Here is a 16829-nt window from a genome sequence, read left to right as displayed (position 1 = left end):
AGTAAATCCTTGAAAGCTATTAATGCAAACTGGACTGCTAACATCTCCTTCATGTTGATATGTAGATGTTGTAGTCTGGCAGGCCACTTGTCTTGTATCCACTTTCCATTTAGATGAGCTCCCCAAGCTTTGTCTGAGGCATCTGTCGTTAAAATCTGACTTGCCTCTGGCCGGGTCACAGAGAGTCCCTTGTTTAGGTGACATTCCTGAGCCCACCACAAAATTCCTTTTGAATGCAAGGTATTATTTGAATGACAGTGTCCAGATCCTGGCAGTGCTGTGTCCATACATTTTGAGATACCATTGTAGCTTCCTCATATGCAGTTTGGCATTGGGAAGCACCAGAATACAAGATGCCATGAACCCTAAGGCTTGAAGGACTGTCCTTGCAGTCAGCCCGGACTGATGAGATAGTTGATGGAAGTAAAGGGATAGACTCTTTTGTTTGTCCGGGGTTAAAAAGGCCATCTGGGATGCTGTATTCAGTCTCGCACCCAGAAAGCACATGTCCTGAGAGGGTACTAGACTGGACTTTATTTCGTTCACAGAATACCCCAGGCATCTTAGCACTGCTATCACATATTCCAAATGTTGAAGAAGCTCTTCCCTTCCTTGAGCCAGAATCAGGCAGTCGTCCAAATAAGGATAGATCTGTATTCCTTTTTAGCCTGAAGAAAGCTATCACTGGAGCCAGAACTTTCGTGAACACTCTGGGCGCAGTAGATAAGCCAAAGGGCAATGCAGAGAACTGATAGTGAGAAGTCCCAGCTCAGCGCAGATACTTCCTGCAACTTAGTCTGATAGGAACATGAAGGTAAGCCTCCTTGAGATCCAAAGTTACCATCCAATGATCTTTGCCCAGCAGAGGTAAAAGCTGCTGCAACGTCAACATTTTGAACTTGGGAATGTCCAGATAAGTGTTGAGGATAGATAAATCCAAAATTGGTCTCCACGTGTTCCCCTTCTTTGGTACTAGGAACAGGCGAGAATAAAATCCTAGGCCCCTTTCTGGCATAGGAACCGGCTGTATGGCCCCTATTTGGAGTAACAGAGAAATTTGCTTGTGAGCCTCTATTCTTTGTTGAGCAGGAATGTCTGGCATGCCTTTGAAAGGAGGCAAGGTATGGAAATAAAACCTGTAACCGTGATGTATGATATCCAGTACCCATTTGTCTTGGGTAATCAAACTCCAATTTTCTTTGAAAAGTGCCAACCTTCCTCCCAAAGGTGCTGCCAGGCGAGAAGGTTCTGGCAGCTGAAAAGGTAGGTCATTGGGTCTGTTTACGAAAGGACTGACCCCTGCCCTCACCGAAGACTGTGCAGGAGAACTCCCTGTTCTAGGCCTGAAAGAGCCCTGACCTCTGCCCCTGCCACGTCTAGATCTACCCCTAGACTGGGAATCATAAGAAGGATACGTCCACCCTTTAGTAGGCCAATTTCTACTAAACTTTGGAGGCTGAACCTGCAAAAAATCTTTCACAGTCTGCATAGACTTAGCCTTGTCTTCCATTTTCTTTAAAACTGCCTCAACAGGAGAACCAAACAAGACATCAGATTGCAAAGGGGCATCCAAAATCCTAGTTTTAACAAGGTCAGATAAATTTTGATCCCTCAGCCAGGCATGCCTGCGAAGAACTGACCCAGTGGCAGCCACCCTAGACGAGGCCTGTACAGCATCAAAACCACATTGCAAAGAATGCTTACCCACCTGTTCAGAAACATGCACTAAATCTTGTAACTCTTTACAATCAATACCTTCCGCCAGAGCATCAACCTTAGATTTCAACTGTGAAAGGAGATAATTTTGATATTTCAACATGTGAAACTGGCAATTCAAAGCTCTCATGGCTAGACTGGAAGAAGTATAAACTTTCTTTCCCCATCTATCCAAGGCCCTGGCCTCTTTATCTGCAGGAACCGGATTCTTGACAACAGAAGCCTTAACACCCTTAGGCCCCTGGCTAATAGTTTCGGGTCTGCCCTAGGACTCTTAAAAGATACTTATGAGCTTCAGGCACCCTGTAATACCTATCTGGTTTAACAGGAGCAGGAGGCAAAGAATCGGATTAAGAGAAGCCTCTGCAAACACATCTTCCACCACATTCAGAACAGGAGGTATAGCTAAAGGCCTATGCTGGGGTAAAAACAAAATTCCCTAAGCCTTTTCCTGGAATCAGAGAAATCCTGGCCTTCCCATTTAAAATGCTCCCTCATGGAGTGAAGCGTCTCTGGAAAAGAAAAATCCTCAGGAGGAGAAGCAGAAGGAGTAGAATCATCCACATCAGAATCAGAATAATGAGAATACTCCTGCAAGTCTTCACCCGAAGACTCAGACACATCCGAAGCCTGCTCATAATCCCCCAACACAGGTTCCATCCTAGGCCTCTTATCAGGAGGGGGCATAGAGCCTCTAATTAAAGTGATTAAATCCTCTGCCATTTTGAGCATGTGCTTCTTGGGCACAGTACCTGAAGAACTGGGAGTGACCCCCACAGAAGCTAAACTAGACCTGCCTCTAGGAGAAGCCTTGGAAGCAGAAAGAGAGGGCCTAGACCCCTTAGGAAGGGAGGCGAGTACAGTTACTTGAGAAGCCCCTACAGCCTGCCCTGCCTCCTGGGAGGCCACATCCTGTAAAATCAAAGTTTCTCCCTGGGACTCCAGAGAGGCCTCCGTCGGAACCACCGGTTCCACTGACGCCTCTAAAGAACCGGCGTCCGGTTCGGACGACTCCTCTAACCTAGGTTTAACTGCTTTGTCCTTGCGCTTCTTTGAGGAAGCCGGCGTCGGAGCATCCGACGGCATTTTGTAATTGCACCGCTTCCCAAAGACCAACCTTGCACAATCCAACCTCCGCTTTATAGTACGTTTATTAAACCTAGCACAAAAGCGGCAACCACGTGCTCAGGTCCTAAACAAGGTATACACAAATTATGGTAATCCCTATGCGGTATCTGTTTCCCACAAGAAATACAGTTATTCACTTTTTCTGACATCCGGTAAACCACTGAGGCAAGAAAAAACCAAAATATTCCCCAACGGGGTACTTAACCAACTCTGACTTCGGTCTGAAACTCCGAATTCGAAAAATTTCAGAACGCCGAACGGCACTTGCAACACTGCTTCTGCATCGGACCATGCGGCAAAAAAGACTGAGGATATGACGTCGGTCATGCGCATTTGTACCCTGACGTTCTGATGTCAGTCAAATGCGCCTTGACCGACGTCAGCCTTATACTCTGATATTCGGGCCGACCGAGGGACAGCGGACTACCCAAGTGTTAGGACTGCAGCAATGTGAGATGAAGAACATCCTCCAAACACCCAACACAGTTCGGCTTTGTTAAGGGCAGATCATGCCTACTAAACCTGGTTGACTTCTTCGAGACGGTCACCAAGGCCATAGATGAGAGGAAGGTAGTTCACACAGCCTACCTTGACCTCGCCAAGGCTTTTGACACCATTCCCCACTCGGGAATTATAGAAAAACTCACCAGCCTGAACATAAACCCCTACGTCACGAGATGGGTTGCCAACTGACTTACAGACAGAACTCACACGGTAAGAATAGCGGACTCTAGGTCCGACTGTAAACTAGTCACAAGTGGTGTCCCACAAGACTCGGTCCTGGGACCACTACTGTTCGGCATATACTTCTCAGAAGTACAGGCAAACACAGGAGGACTATGGCTAACCAAGTTCGCTGATGACTGCAAACTGAGAGCCATAATTGACTCTCCGGCTGACACGGACATTCTCCAAAAGGGCCTTACTGACACGGACACCTGGTGTCACAGTCATGGTCTCAAGCTAAATGCCAAAAAATGCATAGTCATCCCGTTTGGGAAAAACAAAACACCCATGAATTACCACATAGGTGGCAGCCCCCTTAATACAGAAGGGGTAATAAGAGATCTGGGGACCCAGGTAAATAGTAATCTCTCCTTTGACAATCATATTGCCAAAGTAGTTAGGAAATCCTACTATGTAGCCCATCTAATTACTAAAGGGTTTGCATCTAGAAATAAAGAGGTTATAGTGCCCCTCTACTCGTCACTCATCAGACCCATCATAGAGTACAATGCCCAGTTTGGGATGTATCTCACAAGACACTTCCAACAGCTGGAAAGACCACAAAAGTACCTCAACAAGAGGATTACTGGTCTCAAACATATGTCCTATGCAGCCCGACTGGAAAAACTCTAGCTGTACTCAGTGGCCTATCGCTTACTCAGAGGTGATCTCTGCCTGACTTACAAAGTCATGTCCAACTCACAATTGATGGACATGCTCCACCTAAAGAAATCCAAGTCACTGCGAGCCACTCGCTCTAGTGAGCTAAACCTCGCCACAACAATAAATAAAATATGCTGGAGGGATAGATTCCTGTCACAGAGACTCCCCATGCTTTGGAACAAAATTCCTAACTACATTAGGCAGAGCCCCTCACTAACACTCCAAGAGAAACCTTGACGAGTGGATGGGTAACAGAAAATACACCCCTGGGATCACTTCATTGGCTCTTCTTGACAGAGGCTCAGTTAATTAATCAATGGGGCGGCGAAAGCTGACACACTCTGGCTAGGCTTATAAATGCCCTCGGGCAGATAGCCTAGTACCTTACCTTGTTTGTTTGTGTCTTTCGGCTTTTCCCGGTTAGGGGTCGCCACAGCGGAACTCCAGTCCGCTAATGATTGGCAGTAGATTTTTATGCACTGGCTTGCCAGGCCTAACGCACAACCTTCAACGAAGGAACGCCCATTCACGCATGTCGCTACACAAGACGCTCTGAGAATCAAACGGGCAACGTCTCACTGTGAGGCAACAATGCTACCGCAGCACCACCACCACAGTTTAACCAGATTAAATGCAAGGAGACATTAAGAATGTGCAGCAAAAAGCTAAATAAAGTAGAAATAAGCGCAAATGCAGTAAAAGCAGCTAAATAAAGTTCAATTTTTTGTATAGTAAGCAGAAAGGTAGGAAACAGAAAATAATTCAAGAGACTAAAATGGGGGGGGGGGGCCCAGTTGATCTCTCAATGGTTAGCAGAATGAGCTGATAAGATGAGACTGGGAGGACTGTCCAGAGTCAGATTTATAGTAGGGGCAGGTAATGGCAGGTGGGTGGAAAAAAATCAAAGGCAGACACAGATCGGCAATACCTAGGCAAAGGAACAGCAAGTAACACAGCACTACAGCTAAATATGCCACTCAATACTTGCAGTTAACCACGGAATGCTGTTTCTCAGCTCCTCCTACTGATTAGCTGGATTTTATTCACTGTCTGCAAAAGAATTCTTTCTACCTGACCCTAGCCAAGGCCTTTTAAAACTCCAAAAAGAACAAAAAAAACCCCCTAAAAGCCATGTTAAAAAAATGTAAGTAACTACACCTTAAACAAGTAACTCCAATCCAGAATCAAATGGAGACAGATCAGGAATATTTAGCAGAGAACAGCAAGTTACACAGCACTCTTGTTTTAATAACGTCTTCATTCACTTCTGACTCTGCTTTCTCTAAGGATATAGTGGTTAGTGAGGTGTTTTCCTTCTGAACTGTAGAGGCCTATAACTTAAAGAGGTGAATTTCAAGAAATTGTCCCAGATTGAACTCAGGGAGCAACAGTCTCCTTTTAATATCATGTGTTTTACAATGGGAAAATAAACACTTAGTATGGGTGTCTTATAGTGGGGTCTGGAGACTACAGGGGCACTGGTTCACAGTCTGCTGGGTCCAGACTAGGTGGATAATGACCCTGACACCAGTATGAAGATTAACAAAATAATGTGAGCTAGAGGTCTAATGTACTAATGCACATATATGAGCTCTGCTCAACAGCAAGTAGGGACCGGAGGGCTTTACTAGGCTACAATCATTTCATATGCCACTGTGCTAGGTATGACAGCATAGAGGCATTGCTGAAAATCTGATGGAAGATATAAATGGCTGGGGTGTTGATAAATCCTCAAATATGGCTCTGCTCCGAGATGCACCGGAAAGTAAGACTAAAAATATCAGATGATCTGAATCTTCACAGAAAGTGGTTTTCCAGTTCATTTCTTAGCTGGGCTGCCTTCTGTGTTAAGTCTGTATGTCCTCTCTGCATTCGTGTGGGTTTCCTCCGGGTGCTCCGGTTTCTTCCCACATTCCATGTGTCTGCAGCGTTTCTTCCATAGACTCCACTGAAAATGGGCTCTGCCCCAGCTGGACCTTCTGGTGAACAAATGTTAAATAAATAGCAATAAGATTAGCTGGACCCCACAGTTCTCATATGATAAGAAATTCAAGCTTTCTTAGATTGATTACTGATATAACAGAGATGGCTACTGCAGGGTGAGGATCTTTAACAAACTTTTAGAATCCATACATGGTCTTCTGAAACCAGCTAACTAGAAACAGATAGATGAGGAGGAAAAAGGCATTATGAAGACTATCATGGATGGAAGAAGCATTGTTTGGTAAAATCAGGATTTGTTTTATAGTTTATAGAATACCATTCTTCCTGATATCAGAAACAGGAGAATAAACAATCATTAGAGACAAACTCAGATTGGGAAAGTTATGAGACGATGTGTCATCTGCAAGTCTGACTCTGTGGCAAGGTGTTGGATGCAAGCAATCATGGCACAATATAAAGGAAATGCCCTACCTTCTGATAAAAATACATAATCTGATCTGCTGTTGTGCAGTAATTCTGGAGCTTCTGTCACTGATAATATGCAAAATGTCAGAAATTAAGATAATGCCACAAACTCTATCTACTGTACCAAACCCAGAAATGAACTGCAGCATTCCCTGTAGAACAGCCACCAGATGTTGCAAGAGGAAAGCTAGATGCAGCTACATCTTTTCTTATAGCCCTTATTTTGTTTAGACACATAAAAACACTCAAACAATAGCAGCCACTGCAGGCAGAAACCAAAAGAGGAATATTTAAAAATATAAATCCACACAAAGGATGGTTGGGCCACAGAATGCTCTGCAGAATATGTGGTTGAGTGCAACTTTACAAAAATGTGTGTGGCTGCACGTTTATCTGCAACACTCACATAGACTTAATGATTCAATAATCTTCCTTCTGTTAGCATCTTTTTATTTTTGCAAGTAGAACAGCTAACATTATCAGAGAAGTGGTTTCAGGCTGATACTTAAACTATACAAGAAATACAAGACAACACTACAGATGGAGACAGAGTGCATATTAAAAAAAACTATCTGCATAGACAGCATACTTCACTAATGAAGATTTAGGTAAAAGTCAAGGATATTACCTATTAAAATAAAGGGGAAGCTAATCAAGGATGGAAAGTAGTAAGCGCATTTTACCTTGGGAGTTGAAGTGCCCCACATTCTCCAGCAGTTCAGCCACATCAACCTTCTTTTTCTTCTGTGGATTTAGCTTCCAGTACATGACTAATGCTGCTTTTCTCACTGCTCTTTCAAGATCAGTCTCCGAAGACAACTTTTTCACTTCTGTTTCATTCTCAGATGTGATACCTAAACACAAAGTACAATACTGTAACATGAATCAAAACCTGTCAACAAATTAAAGGTAAAATTAAAGCAGAAATACAGACATTTAAAGGCAGACTGATGGACATTCCTTCTCAAGGTCATTAGAGCCAACTACTGTTAACAGTTTTATTTTTTAATCAGTTTTTACTTGAAAATGTTTCTAACACAATATGCAAGATCATGCTTTGCTACTAAGACAGAACAGATAGATTATCTTACTCAATGTAATCTTAATAGAAGATTATGTATAACCTATACAGATATAGTAGATATTAACCATGGGTGCCAGAAATATTGGTCGAGGGGGTGGGCGAGAGCCCCTACACACACTGGGCTTTGCCCTTGCCTCCTAAATCATCTGCTTTATTTAAAAAAAAAAAAGGAAGTCAGCAGTTGTTCCTTCAGAAGAGGGATGCCAGAATCCTTACTTCGGTGTGACTCTGTGTGCATGAATGTGCGAGTACATGCTTGCCAGTGTGTGTTGTGATATCTCCAATACTGTGGAGTTGTACTTATAGGTTTTGAGGTAGGGGGCTTGCCTCCTGCAGAAAAAAAAAAAATTCTATTTTGAATTGCTCCTCTGCACTGAATGTTAAGAGGTAATTTTCAATGCCGAAATCAAACTGATTTCAGACAGACTGAAATATTTGTTTTGCCCGTATAATGCATTTCCAAATGTTCATCAGCACTTTGTATTGTTTATTTTTTTAATGTATTTTCTTGTAGAAAATCATCTGCTACGGCAGCAGTGAAAAGGGATTACTTTAATTGGTGGCCTTATGGTCATGTGACAAGTATACAGTTTTAGAACTATCCCTCATTTTCAGTATGTCCCAAATTTAGTTATTTATTTACATTTGCTGAACGGGAAAATCCAACTGGACACAGGTCCTTTTTCAGCGGAGGCCCGGGGAGAAAAGCTCCACAATAAAAACAACAATTAAAAACAATTACAAGTTGCAAGAAATATAGGTAGGTTTTGTTTAACAATAGTACTAAACAGTTACAGTTCAAAATGAAATTATTTAGTTAAATGGTACAACACTTATATCATTGGTGCCATAAAGACTAGCAAGTATTTTAATAGCTGAGCTAGCAGCTATTACCCTTGAATAACAGTGGCTAAGATTACAGCTGAGATATAGGTTTACAAGCAATGCATTTGGCTGCAATCAGAGGTAGTTAGAGGGGTGGAAGAAAGTGATTAGACAGGTTGGGGTAGAGATGTCAGAGAGGTTTGTTACAGGGGCATGTCCAGTGCTCTTTTAGATGAGATTTTAGAGCAGCTTTGAAGTTAGTGCGTGATGACACAGACGTTATAGTGTGAGGGAGGGTATTCCATAATTTTGGTATGGAGTAGGAGAAGAGAGCTTCTCCAGCAGAGTTCCTGGTTTTAGTTACCTGTAATTGATTTCTGTTGCTGGAGCGTAGTGGTCTGGTGGTATGATAGGGTTGGAGTAGATTTTGGAGGAAGGGGGACTTTTAGAGGATGATTTAGTAGTGTTGGTACCATTGAAGGAGGTGAGGGAGTTCTAGCCAGCCTAGTTCAGTAAGTGAGGTGCAGTGGTGGCTACGGTAGTTTGCGCCAGTTCATAGGTTGGTACTAGGCTATCGGCCCTAGGGCCTATACAAGCCCAGCCAAAAAGGTACTCTGGCTTTTGCCACCCAAGAAAATTATTTTCCTGTGCCACTGTCGAGCAGAGTCACAGAAGTGATCCCTGGGTGAATTTCCTATTTCCCATCCAATCATCAAAATTTTTCTTGAAGAGTACTAATGAGAAGCTTTGTTTGATATAGATAAGTAGTTTATTCCAAAGTATGGGAAGTCTCTTGGACAAGAATCTATCCCACTGGCATGTTCTGTTTATTGTGGTGACAAAATTTAGGTCCCTAGAGCATGTAGCTCGGAGGGATTGGGACATCTTTAAGTTTAGCATGTCCAACATTTCTGGGTTTGACATAGCTTTGTATGTTAGGCAGAGATCACCTCTGAGTAGGCGATATGCGACGGAGTAAAGTTGGAGTTTTTTGAGACGGTCTGCATAGGGCATCTGTTCGAGGCCGGCAATCCTCTATGAGGTATTTCTGTGGCCTTTCCAGTTGTTGTAGATGTCTTGTGAGGTACATACCAAAAGGGGCGTTGTACTCTATAATGGGTCTAATGAGTGATGAGTAGAGGGGAACAATGACTTCTTTTTTTCTGGATGAGAAACCTTTTGTGATGAGATGTGCCACGTAGAAGGATGTCCTGACTACTGTGGGGATGTGATTATCAAAGGAGAGACTACTGTGCACCTGTGTCCCAAGGTCTCTTATCACACTTTCGGTGTCAAGTATACTACCGCTTATGTTGTAGTTTATGGGTACAGAGTTTTTACCAAAGGGGATGACAATGTACTTTCGGGATTGAGCTTGAGGCTATGGCTTTGACACCAGGCATCTGTCTCAGCGAGGCCCTTTTGTAGGATGTCCACATCGTTAGGAGTTTCGATTATGGCTCCTAGTTTGCAGTCATCTGCAAACTTCATTAATAAAGACCTTCTGTGTTGGCATGTACTTCAGAGAAGTAGATACCAAACAGGACAGGACCCAGGACTGAACCCTGTGGTATGCCATTTGTCACTGGTTTGAAGTCGGGTTTGGAGTCTGCTACTTTCACAGTGTGGGTTCTGTCAGTGAGCCAGTTGGCAACCCATCTTGTGACATAGGGATTTATACCTAGTTTAGTGAATTTATCTATAATTCCAGAGTGGGGGATGGTGTTGAAAGCCTTGGCAAGATCTAGATAGGCTGTGTGAACCACCTTACCCTCGTCTACGGCTTTGGCGACTGCTTCAAAGAGTCTATCAGGTTTAGGAGACATGATCTGCCTTTTACAAACCCAAACTGGGTGGGGTCCAGAGTTTGGAGATTACCAATGTCTTTGTTTATAAGTTCCATGATGAAACATTCCATGGCCTTGCAGACCAGGCTCGTCAGGCTAATGGGGTGGTAGTTCCTGGGGTCCATGGTGGCTCCCCCCCTTGTGGAGTGGGATAACCATCGCTGTGCGCCATTCAGCGGGCACAAAGCCTGAGGTGAGGCCAGTGGCAAACCTTGCTATTTTGTTGTAGCAAGCTTCAAGTTTACCTAACTCACTTTGCCTTGGGTCGGTAAATACTGGAGAGGCGTAGAGTAGGGTGGAGATAAGGTGGCTATTTGCAACTGAAATCTTGGCTGTTTTGGTGAGGAATTGCTTAGTTCTGTATAAAGCTCCTATTTTTTTGCATACTTTTTTATGGTTAACGAGATGTGGATGTCAAACTTGAGGTTACTGTCAATTTCAGCTCCAAGTAGTTTGGTGTGGTCTGTTGGGTGGGATAATGGTGTTGTCATTGGCTTTAACATTAAATTGGTGGGTGTTTAGATTGTGTTTGGTGGGTTGGAAGATGAGGAGTTTTGTTTTGTTTGGGTTAAGTATTAATTGCACATCTGAAAGCCAAGTTTCAACTGAGGAAAAGGCTTCCTGTGTGGTCTTTTGAAGTTCAGGTAGGGAATGGGCTGAGAAGATGATGGTGGAATCCTCTGCGTCCTGTATGAGAGTGGCTTGTTTGGTAGCAGAGGCTAGATTATTAGTGAATATGGAGAAGAGTAAGGGTCCAAGGATGGATCCTTGGGGAACACCTATTGAGACAGGGAGTTGGGGGATATATCACTATGCCAGACAACGGATTGATGGCGGTCAGTCAAGTAGCTCTGGAACCAGTTTGTGACAGATAGAGAGAAGGATAGTGTATTAAGGACAGTGATGAGCTGTTTATGAGAGACCATGTTGAATGCTTTAGATAGGTCTAGGAAAGTTGCAGAGCTGAAATAACCATTGTTTTTATGCTGAAGGAAAGCAAGTAAGGCAGTGGTTGTGCCGTGGTATGGTCGGAAACCATGCTGTGTGTTAGAAAGGAGGTTGTTAGCAAGGAGGTAGCCTAGAACCTGAGAGTGAATGCATCTCTCAAGTATTTTTTAATAGAGGAGACAGAATTGCTATGGGCCGGTAGTTGGTTAATTCTGTGGAGGGCCCACCTTTGTGGAGGGGATAATGTGGGGTATTTTCCATTGTGAAGGGACATAGCTTTCAGATAAAGATCAGTTAATCAGGACTGCAACTGGGTAGGCTATGGCTTCAGCTGCAATTTTAAGGTACTCAGCCGGGAGGTTGTCAGCTGCTAGTTTTGTGGGCTTTAGTTTTGATAAGAGTTTTTTTATGTTGGAGGTAGGGATAGGAGAGAAAGCGAATGCAGTGGGCAGGTTACTAGGTGTAGTTGGAGGGGGTAGGGGAGAGGGGTTGTGTTGTTTTGCTAGTGACAGAACGGTTTGTGTGAAGTGAGTGTTGAAAGACGTGGCAATGTTTTCAGAGGAGTTTGTTTTGTTTTCCTACTTTTCCTGGGTGGGGGATGGAGTTGATGGTTGACCAGAACTGTTTAGGGTTGTTTAGGGTGGAGTTCAGGGCAGACTGGTAATATAGGATTTTGTCCCGTTTTATTAATTTTTTTGACTTTATGTAATTCACAGAATTTCGGTCTATCAGAAGGGTTTTTGGTCTTGCGCCAGTGATTCCAGGCTCTATCTCGGATTTTAATTTCTGATCTAGTGGCTGCTTGTAGCCATGGGGAGGACTGGCCTTTAACTCTAGTAAATCTTGTGGGCACATGGGTGTTTAGGACTTTAAGGAAGGTGGTATTGAAAAATTGGACAGCATCATCAAGGTTGAGGTATTTTAGCGGAGTCCAGTTGCAGTTTTTTAGGGCTGAGATGAAGTTGTCAGGGTTAAAGTTTACTTTATTACGTATTTCCTGATAGGTAATGGGTTTAGCCTGATATAAGTGTTTTCTAAGTAGGAAAGTTGGGGTATGATCACGGAGGCTGCCTGGTAGGCAGCCAGCTGTATATGATTGGGGACTCTTGCTGACTAGTATCCAGTCAAGAGTAGAATGCTTGCTGGAATTCTTATTTATTCTGGTGGGTGTCTGGATAAGCTGGAAAAAACCATGAAGATTTAGATGGTGGGCTGGATGGTGGTTGGAACAGGATAGCCAGTCTATATTAAAATCACCTAATATTATGGTTTCTTGTGGAAGGTGATGATTTACCCAGCTGAGGAGGTTTTCTAGTGGAGGGATATTGTTGACAGGTGGAAAGTAGCATCCTATTATGTTAATGGTCTTGTCTTGGTTTACTTTTAGGTTGGTATAAATTATTTCTTCTTTGTCAATTAGGGGGGCCGATAAGTTTAGGATGTAAATATTAAGATTCTGTTTATACATTACAGCTACACCACCCCCTTTTTTGTGCAACCGATCTTGTCTTAGGATACTGTAGCCTGAAGGGAGAGTTTGCTCACTGGTAATGTGAGGTTTGAGCCAGGTTTCTGTTAGAATGATAATATCAAGGGACTACAAGTCTATGGTTATGTGGAGTTCAGGTATTTTATTAGTCATACTTCTGATATTTAGGCTTAAGATAAGGAGGTCAGTTGGTTTCCTATTGGATGTAACTTGAGGGTGGGTGAGGTTGTTAGGCTGACTATTAGTGGAGGAGTTGTGGGGTCCAGGGTTTGGATGGATATCCCCGCTGAGGGCAAATATTTTTATGGCTAAGGATGTTAGTTTTAGTAATGACAGAATTAGTTTAAGTTTTGAGGTAGCTTTTTGTTTAGGTGAAGTGGGTGATAGATAAAACAGTTTGAGGGATAGGTTCTAAGGCATTAGGGATGCTTTTTGTTTGTGTGGTTGAGGTGATAGCTTAAGTGGGTTGTGCATTGGAGTGCATTTGTTGTGAGAAGTGCATGAGTAGTGTGATGGTGTGACATGAGAGGTGGTGACTGTAGTTGTGCAGTAGAAGTTGTTTGGTGGGGGTATAAAGGTAATTTGGTAAGATGTAATGTGTGCAAGAAGGGTGCATATAAAAAGTATAGGTAGTGTGTGTGGGATCATAGTACTCAAGGTGGGGGATTACTGGTAGGCTGGAGGTGTAGTTAGAGTTGGTTTTGCAGGTGTGGTTGGTTGAGACTGTAATGGGAGGGATGTTTGTTTAGAATAAGTGTAGGTGTGCTGGGGGTGGGTGAGATATGGGGCAGGGAGGGGAGCAAGCGGAGCGGGCAGAAACTATTTGTTGTACATATCCATTGGAACCAATCAATTGGCTAATACAACTCACATGCATCACAGTTATAGTAGAGGCTTAGGCAGATAATGGTATAAAAATAACCTGTGTCTTTAGCATAAAACTGCTGGGTTAGAGTACACTAGCAATGGGACACAGGCTGTAAAGGAAAGGGGAAAGTGAGACTGAGTGAACAGAAATGATCCCTGGAAACCTTAAGGCAGCTTGCCAGACCACAGTAGAAACAATCATTTAAAGTGTGCCTCAAGGGACTGGAGCAGTTAAGAGTAGCAATTCCTAGAGGTAAGAAACGTACGCATCTAATAGCAACCTAACATGCTGTTTTATTAGGTCTGCATAGTTTTGCAGCTCTTGATATTAGCAGTTGCTAAAAAGAAAGACGACTGGAGAGAGAAAGTTCAGGGGAGTCCAACACTATTTGATTGAGTGAGTGAGCATGCCACTTGACAAATAAGCACTAAAGTGTTTCACTATAGAAACCTGCCTAGTACAGCAGGAAGATTAATGAAACTAATAGGTCCCCTGCAGGTGAGATGAACCCTTGTATTTCTTGCCACGAGGAAGCTGCAAAGGGTGAGAGATCCAGTTAAGCAGGGTTAGTCGGGTGCACTCACTGGGGAAAAATGCGAACAGCAGCTAGTACAGCAGGAAGATTAATGAAACTAATAGGTCCCCTGCAGGTGAGATGAACCCTTGTATTTCTTGCCACAAGGAAGCTGCAAAGGGTGAGAGATCCAGTTATGCAGGGTTAGTCGGGTGTACTCACTGGGGAAAAATGCGAGCAATCTGGGAGCAGTGGAAATTCCCTTCATAAGGATGAAAAAGGCTGTTTGAAAATGGCGCCGGTTGTTGAGAGTGACTGGCTATCTATATGCCTTTAGATTCATAATCCACTTAATTTTACAAGTTTCTGTGCAATTCTGTACATCGCCTCCTCTTATATTCACAGGTAAAAGTTCTATAACTTGGAAATGAAAAGTATGTGTGGGAAAGCTATAATATGTCCAGCTAGACTGTTTTTGTTTTGTGAATTTAAACAAAGGTCTCCACGTTTAAATACGATGGTTCCTTTAAAATCAATACTGAAGAATAAGCGTTTAACTATTGGTTAAATCCTAGGGGCTTGCCCCCTTTCTATTCAGACTATTGGATACAATCTGACTGGATAACATGGTGTGTCGCGCAAAAAAAAGAAAAAAAATCAGTTGGTTAATACCAATATATCTAGTTCACCAAACTCAAAGTACTTACGATCTGAAGACGGCAACCTTGCCGAATGCGCTTATCATACTCTGAACTAAAAACCTGGAAGTTTTGATTTTATCTACTAACTGGTTTTAATACTCCAATAACGGAAGAATTTTAGAATTTAACAGCTGTGGGGGTGAACTCAGGTTTTTGTCTAGCTCTCCTGCCTCTACTGAGACACCTTTAGCAGTTACAGATTTTCTTTGGTGTTTGCAAACTTGCAATACTGATGGGCAGGGCTTTCTGTAATGAAGAGCTCAAGTTTATGCTTAAGTAGCTTTATAACCACTCAGGCTATCAACAAGTTTAAGTATGACCTCATGGGATACATCTTTACATCTGCTTTGGTGTTGTTTGTACAAAGCAGGCAGAATTTGAGTGTTGCCTAATGACCTATCATCACCCAGTCACCAAAAAGTAATAGTTTACCCTTCTCTATGATACCTACATATTTTGGAAATCTGGCTTAGTATTTCTTGGTTTAAAGGGATTGACTTGGATAGTGTTTTGCACGTACTGAAAGCTACAAGATTACCTAAAACACAATTGCAAGTGTACATAAATGCATGACTGTGGGTTTGCACGAATGCATGCTTGCTGGTGTGTGTAGATGCACGTTTGCTAGTGTGACAGTGCGCACATGCGACTGTGTATGTGTGTGTCTGCACTCTTGTGATTCAGTTCCTGCAGAATTATGTAATTATACAGAAAACAAACTTCTCAAATGTGTCTTTATAGAACATCCCTGATTTTTTTTTTTTTTTTTTTTACTATTTAGTCATGTCCCTCATAAAATTTGATTTTCTGGTTACTTATTGAAGATTTCAGAAAAGGTAGGAATGCTAGACATTAGTGTGTCAGTTTTCTTTTTTTTTGTTCAGAATCTACATGCTGATTCAAAATTGTTTTATTAAATTGTGTCCCTCATTTTGTCTCAGTATTATTTTTGCGATATACAGAATTCTTGGCAAAGTTGAGAAGTATGTAGGGAACAATACCTCTCAACTGTACTTTTTTGCAGAACATCTTGGACTTTTGCTTCACATTTTTTTGCCAAGATTTTCTAGTAAATCACTGAGGATTAGGAACAAGTCAATAACATCAGACACAGTTTCATAACATTTTAAGTGAAACAGAGTAATATTAAAATTGTCCCAGATCCTGTTCAGAACTCTTGAGCAAAGAAGTTGAAAGATGTACAGGGAGCTAATACTTCTAAGTTGTCCCTTGACTTTACAAGAAAGTTTCCAATTTTGCACTGTTTCTAACTTTCTGGTAAATCACTGACTATTACTGACAAGTCAATAATGCTAACCAGAGTTCATATCCTCCCACCCCATTTCTGGCTATGTACAGAACTCTTGAGTAAAGAAGCTGAGAGATATGCGGGGGACCCTTTTCCACATGTCAAGTGTGGTAAAAGTTAAAAAAAGCATGTGCAGCATGATGCCAGGGCACTTCTATGGGCTAGGCTTGTAAAGGTTCCAGGGCCATTAACCTAGTACATACCTGTGAACCTATATTCTGCTCTATTGATCAGTTCTAAAATTCTGAGCAGTCTCTATTCTTAGAACCATTTAACTAGAGTTTGCCAGGGAAACACTACAACTGGTTGCTAAGGGCAACCAGTCACATGCACCTAAGACTGCACAGTTCTTAGTTGTCTCTAGTCATTGTAATATGTGACAACAGACTTCTGACTAAGCACTGAGATTGGTTGCTAAAGGCAACCAACTGTAGTAGCTTAGACAGCATAGTAACAGGACATAGTTTGGCTACCCCTGTCTTACTACTGTGACGAGGGGAAAAAAATGAAACTGCTGCCCAGTGCACACATCTTTAGATTCATACAATATATAAATTAAAGTTAGCCCCTGTCAACAACCACCTTCAAAGGACACTTCTTAC

General features: G+C 42.5%; 1 protein-coding gene across 3 annotated transcripts in view; it reads right to left on the bottom strand.

The window, feature by feature from the left end:
- The window catches only part of WFS1 (wolframin ER transmembrane glycoprotein), a 1039913-nt gene that overhangs the window by 433460 nt on the left and 589624 nt on the right, over window positions 1–16829 (bottom strand). For all 3 annotated transcript variants that reach the window (XM_044062607.1, XM_044062609.1, XM_044062608.1), the window contains exon 5: window positions 7326–7496. In XM_044062607.1, coding sequence (XP_043918542.1) covers window positions 7326–7496 — 171 coding nt within the window. The remainder of the gene's footprint in view (window positions 1–7325; window positions 7497–16829) is intronic.

Source organism: Protopterus annectens, chromosome 2.part1 (assembly GCF_019279795.1).
Source record: "Protopterus annectens isolate FY-2018-M chromosome 2.part1, PAN1.0, whole genome shotgun sequence".
Classification (NCBI taxonomy): Eukaryota; Metazoa; Chordata; order Ceratodontiformes; family Protopteridae; genus Protopterus; species Protopterus annectens.
Note: the sequence above shows the minus strand (reverse complement) of the source record. Positions and strands in the feature narration are given on the sequence as shown.